At 41.5% G+C, this 10432-nt stretch overlaps 1 protein-coding gene and 1 long non-coding RNA gene across 2 annotated transcripts; both read left to right on the top strand.

Moving 5' to 3' along the window:
- Positions 1 to 1702: 1702 nt before the first annotated feature.
- Positions 1703 to 2981, top strand: LOC129592546 (uncharacterized). Its single transcript, XR_008690990.1, has 3 exons — positions 1703 to 2113; positions 2213 to 2493; positions 2554 to 2981. It is a non-coding gene; the product is annotated as an uncharacterized LOC129592546 (long non-coding RNA).
- A 3389-nt stretch (positions 2982 to 6370) lies between these two features.
- LOC129592543 (uncharacterized) lies at positions 6371 to 9321 on the top strand. Its single transcript, XM_055488606.1, has 4 exons — positions 6371 to 6475; positions 6559 to 6792; positions 8134 to 8271; positions 8812 to 9321. The coding sequence occupies exons 2-4, from the start codon at positions 6756 to 6758 to the stop codon at positions 9042 to 9044; spliced, it is 408 nt and encodes a 135-aa protein (XP_055344581.1). The 5' UTR covers positions 6371 to 6475; positions 6559 to 6755; the 3' UTR covers positions 9045 to 9321.
- The last annotated feature ends 1111 nt before the right edge of the window (positions 9322 to 10432 follow it).

Below are 10432 nucleotides of genomic sequence, written 5' to 3'. Positions count from 1 at the left end.
GAAGCTTGCGTATGCGAGCACGCAAATTGAGCTGCTGATCACAGTAGCGGTAAGTTGACGGTAACAGTGTAAACATGCAACGGATGGAAGTGACGATGGACGCCGCTGTTTCATATGGGTCAGTACAAAGAAACCAATTAGCGTAAACGTTTCGATTTTGAAGATAAGCCCTTTATCCGGACAGAATTCTACAGATGCCGGTATGGCGTTGCCGTTAAAGAATTACCGCGAAGGTCTTATACAGTTGCGGTTTGCGCTGCTAAAAGTCTGTTTTCCTGGCCGACCTTGCTCAGGCAATTAAGATAGTGTGTGCTCGAAATGTACTGTATCCGATGGAAACTTTCGGAAATATTAGCACTAATGATTCCTGCGCGTGCGCACCCATTCAGGATCCTGCTAGGACGGTGTTGTTAGCCTTGATTCTTGTCGGATGACGTTACTTCCGACTCGCCCACTGATTTCCGCTCAGATGGATATCTCTGGTTGTCTTTACGAAGGTCGCCGCAAACATACACACACCAGTATCCGGATATCGACACAAGCTTTATTCAGACCTTATTCGCTAATTCACGTACGCGTACCGATCGACCGATTCTGCCCCAGGATCAGGTGCAAACCAACACGGGATTTCTCCTAGTCACTCACTTGACATAGGACAACTGCACAGTCGAACAGACTCGTGTCGAAGCTCATACACATTAATCTAGTAAAACGATAGTCGTACTGTCCGTAACACATCATACAATGTACGACAAAAAGAGGTTGAACCGATCAGTCGGTCCGCGGTTCAAATAACATCGCAACGACACGCCACCACTAAAACTTGGACGCTTACTCACTACTTTCAGACGCATTGATTGCAGACTTAAGCATTGATTGCAAGCCAAACGGTTATGCGCACAGATCCTATGCTGTGCCTACGAGAAAGCAAAATGGCTAGAATTTGTGCTGTTCGCCATAAACAACCACAGGTTTAGCATCAAAAAGTTTAAAATTTTTTTCTACACCTTTTGATATGCAACTAGTATAGCTGCACTTTGATATTCACGGAGCGCGAGCGTCTGAAAGTAGTGAGTAAGCGTCCAAGTTTTAGTGGTGGCGTGTCGTTGCGAGGTTATTTTGAACCGCGGACCGACTGATCGGTTCAACCTCTTTTTGTCGTACATTGTACCATGCTAATACACTGCAGCTTTAAGGTACGCTTTGTACGAGTATAGATATATGTTTTTTTTGCGGGCTGTTCATTCCTTAATGCCCTATATGTACAGTACTGATATGTAGGATATGTAGGATATTGAAATCTTAACTGAATCGAAGTTTTAGTATGACTGAATGTTGTGGCTGTCTGATAAAATATTTGGAAAAGCAATATGATCCTGTAGTGACTAAATATAAATTTTTCAAAAAGTGAACACACTTGGCTGAATAACCCTCTGTACTATGTATGAGCGACATAGTACGAATGTGTAGCCGATTCAAAGAAACTAGTTTTGCTGTAACTCAAATATCAGTTAATACCAGAGTGTACGTCCAATTGGCTTAACTTTACACTGTAGATACAATCGTATTATTTTTTTTTGTGTATGCAGTCCATACAACGCTTTCCACTGCAGCCAGTAGCTGTGTGTATCTTTGAAAATGTGCGCTAGACACTTACAGAGCGTGATTTGAATTAGCAGATCAAAAGTCTTCTTACTACTTGCCTACCACTTTTTGTTTGCATGCTTGTAATCTCGATCGGTGCCTCGTAAGTTCTCAAAGGCATACGAGATTCTTCGGCACGTCGCACGAAGCAAGTAAGAATTGTTATTACATGTGACTCAATTTATTTTGATGCGGCTAAGAATAAGAAATTGAACAACTGCCAGTACGCCATGCCGCGATCCGTGGAATTTAACAGCCTGCTGGGGACCATGCCAATCGGGTTGTCAGCGTGGCTTCTGTTGAGTTTAGCTGGTGCCATGTGCGAATCGACCTGTGACCAGTTGCATGGGCAGTTTGCGGCTAACAATAATGCGGTCGCTGCTGCTCATAACGCGATCACCGACATAGACTGGCCTCTTACTGATGATCTGGAACGTGAAAAGGCGTACCTGGCTGGAAACATTTGTCGGTAATCAAGTTGTTTCTTATATTTTTTTCTAACTTGCCTACATTTGCTGTGTATTCTAGTATCTCTATGTATAATTTGTTTAACCCATGAACATTCCAGCAACTCAAGCACGGCGGCACAACACTTGACAGACTTTGCCCGTCTTTGCACAAATGATGAGAGGAACGAGTTAATGTCCTTGAAGTACGGATGGACGTACGTTGCATCCTTTGGTGCTCTGACACGATTGTCGACCTATCGACACAACCTCTCCGCTTCCTAAAGGCCGTAGATTATTGCGAATGGAAACTACGATCGGTGGGGTTATAGTGGATGGCTGGTGTTGCGCCCTACGCATTCAACATAACCACTGCTGCGGAAGCGAAAGAGCATACGTGCAAGTACGTGCGCAACGAATGGAGTGCAGCCTAGTTGTATTTTCAAATCTGTTTGCACTGTAGTATTCTTCAGCGGATTCTGGAGCGCCTAAGCGACTTCGCTTACAGATCCCAAATGACCGTCGCGTGTGGCGTGAATGCCGTTATTACTATCAAGGAGACCTATAAGTTGCTGCATACCAGCATCTGCCAATTAATGATTTAGCGGCCTCTGGTATAATTGCGTTTTCGTTACAAATAAATATGGCATAACTTGCATAACATAATAACGTACGCGTTCAACGCGTACGGCTGATCCTTGGCTTTTTGTTCAGATGCCGTCTGCAATAAAAAGCTTCGTAGCAGTAGTTATCGGTTCTTCGGTTGCTTCAGAAATCAGTCAGCTTGAGAAAATATACACATAATACAAATCCGATTTTCTTAGTACAGAAACTTATTAAAAATTCACTAAGTTGTTTCCGATATTTATAGTATCGGATTCGACGTGTGTCTCGTTTATCTTGCGGTTCTCGTCATGTCTTGTCAGCTGAATGAATCTATTCATTTCTGCTACTGGGAACCGCGTTTTTTTAACATTTACGGTCAATGCTAAGTTGTTCATGTTTGTTTATTATTAAAGTTTTTGTTTATTGCCAGGTTTATGTTAATTTCAGCTGAGTCACTCTGTACAGTACACGCTACGAGTACATATATAGGATTTCTCACTATTAAGCCAACTGTCTACTTGGTATAACACGAGACTGCGGCGTGCTTATTCGGAGGCATACTGTGCCTATCCCGGCACGCTGCTGCAGCTGCTGGTCTCAGCTTGAACGTCATGTGCAGAAAAGGGAAGTGACGGTGGACGCGATTATTTCACATAATTCTGAAAAAGGAACCGATTAGCGTAGACATTGAAATCTTGGAAATGAATTTATTTCCGGAGAGAAAACGTGCCAAATCGAACCAAAAGGATTGCGACTATTTGTCCTCGGAGAAATGTCGACGTGCCACACTAGGTGATTGCACTGGCTGTGAAGGTCTCTCTATACGTACTAGTAACTTTGACACTACAGAGAATGATTCTGATTTTGGAATTATTTAGTTACAAGATTCCCTTAGGATCCTTTTCCGCCGTTCGTGTTCTTTTTCAAAATGTTTGCACTTTTCAGACGGTCGAACGAATTCATTTAGGGCGAACGACCGCCTGCCGACGCTACTACAAACATTGCTAGATGGTCGGAGGTATCCCAAATGCAGTACCGTCCACATGTGGACGCACATGTTTCGGTAAATAAGCATATAACTTTATCAATCCCAATGTCTTATTTTGATTCATGGTTTTTACAGCATTAACCGGCACTACTGCTTTGAAATTACATTTTAAAGTATAATCAAAACAGTTAACTACGTCTGGTTATCAGGGAATTTACCTCGTGATAAATTGCCCATAACTGCCGGCGCATTACCGCGAACAACGACACTGCCGAAGATCTACAGATATATGTAGTCCTTGCACTACTTTCCATTGGACCCTTCGACTGATCGAATCTCCGAAAATCTCGTTAGGCAGCTTTGCAGTTGGATTTTACTTAACTGATAGAGCGTTCTTTAACAGCTTGTCGACCAATTTTGTTATAGTGATTGAAATCTTTCTCGGTGCCTCCGACCATCGTTCTCGAAGGTATTTAGTAAATGCATGGTCATATCGCACGCGTACGTTAAAAATTATTATCAGATGTCACTCAACTGAATGAGTTTTGAACTGGAACTAGAATTTGTTGCTGCTAACAAAATCAAGAAATACACGGCTACTAATGAGCCATACCCGGGTCACTTATATTTAGCAGCCTGCTGGGGACCATGGCCATCGGGTTGGCAACGTGGCTTCTTTTGGTTTCAGCTGGTGTCATGTGTGAATCGACCTGTGATCAACTGTATGAGCAGTACTGTATGGGATTTCTGAAAATGCGGTCTTTCGTGCTCATGATGCGATCACCGACATATAGAGTAGACTGGCCCCCTACGGATAAGCTGGAACGGGAAAAAGGCGTAAACCCCAAGAAAAAAAGGTGCTGACATCAGATTTTCCCAGCGGTTTCTTACTCCAACATATGCAATAAAAAACATTACAACATGGAAATACATATTGCGTTTTACCGATAAAAAGTTGGTTCATTATAACTTTATAAGTCAGTTAGTTATTTCCTACTGTAGTCTGCACTCTGACGAAGTACTAGGTTGATTTCAAAATTAGTAATTCTACGAGTACAGATAGGACGAATTATTCGTAACGGATTACAGTTGTACTGTACTTAATGGTCCGTATTGTACGTGTGCTAAAGTGTGTACACTACATCGTCCGACGTCGAAATCGTCCGCTGAATAGTTTTTGATAAAACCTACAAACGCTCCTTTTCTCGCACTGAAAAAATGATTTTATGATGCAAATGTGGGCCATTATGAGGTTAAACTGTATTTGAAAATGACGATTGAAAATGACCATAAAATCGGGTGATTATAAACAGTTTCCTGGCCGCCCGAAAAGCTTCGTCGAACCAACCCGGAGGTCGGAATTTTTCGCCTGAAAAGGTAAACAAGGCGGTAAAGGCAAAGGTAAAGGGCAAGTTGAAAAAGGCAAAGTGTAAAGGCAAAGACAAAAAGCGGGCAAAGGTAAAGTAGGCCGACCGGAAAATTAAGGATACAATTGTATCCTTAATTTTTGGGTCGGCCTACTTTACCTTGCCCGCCGTTTGCCCTTTGGCAAACATCTGTACATTGAAGGAGTACTGGCTATTGCAAAAGCCAGTATTCCTTCAATGTATGCGGATGTTTACCGAGAATGTACCGGTTGCTGATAAAGTTTCTCAGATCGAACTGCTATTCAGCGATCCAAGGGAGCGCCCGGCTGACTTGGTGTAAGGCCCATGTAAGGTCACCCATGCCGCATGTGAAGACTATAATACCGGAGCAGTTTATTACACACCATTACTATTACACCTCCCATACTGCTTGCTTCCATGAAACCCAAAACAGATCCATCATTTTGAAATTACTCGCCACGATCTAAGTTCTGGTTAAATTAGATTGCCACCCTCAATCAAATCCATAAGTGACTCCAAACCGAGCCGAACCGAATTTAACCGAAACGTTTTGGTGGCTTTGTTAACGTTCTAGGACGAAATTTAGCACGTATAGAAAAGAGCTGTTTGGCCATTACCGCCATTTTGATTTTTATATGATCATTTTTGACCATTACAGCCTTGCTGAGTGTTTCGTGAGTATTTTTAGCCAAAATTTCAGGTTTTCGACTCGTTTCATAGAAACTGTTCAGTTTTACCCGGCATTTTACGCAAAAAGGAGCTAGAAAGGTTGTGATCTTGCAATCGTTATTTTCGATTCGACTTTAACTTTAACCGATTCGTACGGTGTGCTTGAACGAAAAATTCTTACTCGAAAATCGGGGAACCAAATAATTGGCAAAAGCAATTTTCGGTACAAAAAACTGGTAAAATCAATTTTTGGTACGGAGTACCGTAACTGTTTTAGCATACATAATGGCTATATGGCGGTGTCACATCTACCGTCACGAACTGTTTTAACACTCAGGCATGCATAGGTTATACTGTTATAGTAAGGGTGACCCTGGTTCGTTGTTTGGCACATACACCAGCTAAACGCTTTCCTTGTTTTAACTGAGCTGTTATGCCTTGTCAGAAATAAAAGCTCTAGCGTCAAAAGCAACGCTTCTCGTACAAATTTTCCTAGTAAACCAACATTATCGTTTGTACGCGTTTGTCTCGCTAGAAACTTGGATAAATTACCGCTACAGCTTTTGCAGAATTTTGACGCGCTGTCACCATAGCGGCTCGGTGATGATGGATCGGTGATAGATGGTCTTTAAGCCCGTTAAAACCATCTTAACATCAGCTGCTGAGAGATGCCGGGATGCGGCCAGGCATGCGCACAACCTCAAGCATGAGCATTCCGGGACATGCATAACTATGTAAACTCTTGATGCAACATAAATCTAAAAATATCTAACAGAATGTCAACTTAAAATTTGACGAGGGTTGCCTGTTCCAGCAGCAACACATACTGCATTCTACAGCCATCCCCCACAAGCGACTGCGCCGTCTAGACTTATCCTCCGCCAGAGCAGTATATTCTGGGAGAATTGGTTTACAACAGCAGCACTCATATTACCAGTATCCATATAATTTTCTTAGTATCCTTTACTGTTAACAGTGTGACCGGGCAGGTGTTGTTGTGGGACTCTTGGAGGAATGCGGTGGATTGCGGTGATAACGCTGGCATGCCTGGGTAGGTACGAAGTAAACTGAATCTTAAATAATTTTTTTATGGTTATCTAAATTGATCATCAACAAATTAATAGTAACAAAAACCTTAATTATGGAGGAAGCGGGCTAATTACTTAAAAATTTATGGTAATACTGACTGAACGAAATTTCTGCTGTTTCTACAATATATTGCTACAGATTTTGGCAAATTACGTTCTCTGATTTATATGCCGGCTGTATACATGTAATCTTGTTATTTAAAATTTGCATGTGACGCTACGTCCACGCAGCTGCATGACGTTGTTGCGTAATCGTTGTGTAACCTGGTATTGTTTACGCTCGCCGGGTTTTGTTTCTGCCGCTGAAATTATCTGTTTTGGCATTGTTTACCTTTTTGTCTGTGTCGTACGGGCTACTGATGATGTATATATATGTGTTGTTCGGTTAACTTGTACTCTAGCAATTCTATAAGAAATTATGCAATTTTGATTAATTGAAAAACTATTAACAGTCATGTTTAGCCAAAAGCTTTGACAGAAATTTTGTATTTGTCTAAAGATTACCTCCACAATTTTTATCAACATCAATTTGGATCATACGAAATTGATAGGTGAACGCTCGCTGTACTAAAATCGTATGTTAAAACTATTGCTGTATTTAGCATAGAATAATGCTAAAATTTCTAAATTGTTCATGCTTATGCATTATGCTAAAATACTGTGTTTTCTCCTACGCACGCTTTTCAGCAATATTCTGAATTTTCCCTTCTTGTGATAAAACTTAATTTTTTATACAGCAATAAATTCAGTATTTATTTTCAATTCAAAAGTGTCGTCAGCGTAATGAGCGAACAACGGTTTCGTTGCTGTCTCGGCTTGGCGTTGCAGTGTTCTATTCATAGAGGGATTTTACAGCGCTTCCTACAGTGTATGATAATCCATAATCCATATTGGAAGATAATCCATGTAAAACGGAAACTGGTAGGCAGAAACAAAGCCTGCAGTTGCGTCTGTTAATCGGTTAAAGGAAATCAGTAAAAAAACTAGTCGAACGGGAGAAAGCCCAGCTCGATCTGTTCCCTTTTTAAACGTTTATGTCTCGAGATTCAAAGCAGAGCGTGTACCGTCTCATGTTAACTGGAATGGATTTTTCATTTACGTAGATTATCTGAACGCAAGGAGTTGTCTCTTATTAAAAGTACTGAATAAAGTTCATTCACATCTGCATTATAAGTATTCCTGTGGGTGTATTTAACTGCCGAATGGGTTACTCAACATCTGACGATGTCAAACAAAAAATCAAATTTCCGTAGAAACCGTAATGATTAAACAGTGATTTGTTAAAACAAATGCTGTGTTTATAGGCCTGGGATCCAGTGCCCTGGAGTGTTCCGAGTTCATGCATATTCGTCCGGGTGAAGTGTTCGGGCCAAAAGCCGAAACCTGCGAACCGGGCGAGGTGTGTATGGCACAGTTCACCAAGACAGAAACGAACGGAAAAGGTAAATTTCCTGTAAAATATTTATCGGTTTAGATATTATTGTATTTATTTCATTCGAATTAATGAGGCAGCCCATTTCCGATGAGAACAGATTGACGTTGTCACATTGCTTAAATATTCGTAGATTACGTACAGGCCGGGTGCTTATTTTTTTTTCATGTACATCGTACAGGTATTCAGGTATTACTAAGCAGTAAGCAGCCACTACACTAACAATTATCGCAATGATAAATTTATTTCTACGCGGTGAATTATTACGATAAAGGATTTCGGTTAATAAATCCTTCGATGTTCCGATAAAATTATTATGTTCTTACGATATCAATAAATGATATGCATGAGCCATGCCAAATGCATATAAGGGTCGTGGCGTGGCGGGCCGTAGTATGAAGCTTAGCGTACCTGAAATCAGAATTTGTCGCTGAACCTTTGCGTAAGAAATAAATCACCGGGCTTATACAAATTGCTCTACCATACGTATACAGGGCTATTGTAGGTATCAGTATTGTGCACTGACTGTGAATGCGTTATCTGGTTGTAGTGGAAGTGCAGCCCCACCGCAACTGCGTGAAGATCAACCCCAAGACCAAGATGGGCTGTTCCATAACCATTAAAGACATCCAGGTGTCCTGCTACTGCGACACGAACGGTTGCAACGCCGAACGGATGTACGGACTGCAGACATTCGACGACGTGATGAACGCAGCGTGCTCTACGACCTTCAGCTGGGTCTCCTTCACGGCCGTCCTCGTCGCCCTGGTCGTGGCCGCTTAATGGCTGACATATGTAGATTTATATCCTGCCTTGTACATTAACCAAAGGCTAAAATGACGCCGCTGTACAGCTTGTATGTTTTGTGATTAATTATCTGTCTTGTGGCTCATGCAGTGCGAAAAACAGAATTTCTACACCGGTACACTGTAGTCGGGGTTTTTTAAATTCTCGGTGTTGGCAGTTAGAAAGTAATTTTCGTGCCGGAGTTTCTCTTCCTTGTAGAATTCTCGATGGCAAAGCACAGTAGAGACGTATCGTATTACGAAATAAATTACAACTTAACTGCATTCCAAAAGTCTGGCTTAGTGGAAACACTCGTGGGGTAATTACTCTGATATTGACGGCTCTTATATTTAATCCGGTCACTGATTTGCTTCAACGATTATCGCAGTACAATCAATCCCTTTATGAAAATCAGTCCAGTTTTCATGGCTGCAAATTTGATACATCCATCGAAATAATATTATTGCGATGGATGTATGAAATTATTTTCAACCATTTTCAACCTTTTAGACATTATTTTCAACCATGTTCTGCAGTGTTGTACTCCTATTAAGCATAGAAACATAATTGACAAACAAACAGTCTGCAGTATTTGTATGTACGTACAGATACATTTATCCGTACAGGACCAATTTTCTTATTAATTAGTAATTCTATCTTTCTTTATGTCACTTTTAGACAGCGGCTGTAAATTTGTAATAAACACTGCCGTGTAACTGTGTTATGCGGTAACATACCGTAAAAGCTTATACAAACGCACACCCCGAAATTAACGCTCCGTGCTGCAAGCGTCCCTTCCTGTGGGCCGAGAAATAACAGAACCCCCCCCCCCCCCCGGAATGATTGCCCGGGACGCCTAATCAGTTGTGGCGCTTCGACTTCTTTTTCTGCTGTCGCCTGTCCGTACAGTCTCAATGTGCGATGTATGGTACGAGTACATCCTACTTGGTAAATGCTAACCGGTAAGTCAGGTGAAGCCGTGCACACTCAATGAATTGTAATCAAATTTTGGTTGCAGTACTGATAACGTCCTTAAATATTACTTTTTAAAGCTGAAATATCATGACTATGAATTCAGTCGAAATGTGAGACGCTACCCCGCGGAATAAGCACCCCTGCGGTGTTAAGCCTTTTCCGAAAGCTCTCGAAAACATATAGCACAGGGCGTTAAATCAGAGTTTACGGTATCTGCCCTGAAGATGTTTGTATTCTTTTGACCTTCTGGAAAAACTACCCGTCGGTTCTCAGCGAACGAACCTGACAGTCCTGGCTGACTGTAAAAGGTGTCCACAAAGAGCACAACTGTACGCCTTTTTCCTGAAATCATGAGATATACTTCAGCACGGCATACACTCTCTACTGTACTACAGCGTCAGATAGTATTT

This window comes from Paramacrobiotus metropolitanus, unplaced genomic scaffold, assembly GCF_019649055.1.
Source record: "Paramacrobiotus metropolitanus isolate TYO unplaced genomic scaffold, Prichtersi_v1.0 Parri_scaffold0000053, whole genome shotgun sequence".
Classification (NCBI taxonomy): Eukaryota; Metazoa; Tardigrada; class Eutardigrada; order Parachela; family Macrobiotidae; genus Paramacrobiotus; species Paramacrobiotus metropolitanus.
This window is presented reverse-complemented; position numbering and strand designations above follow the sequence as displayed.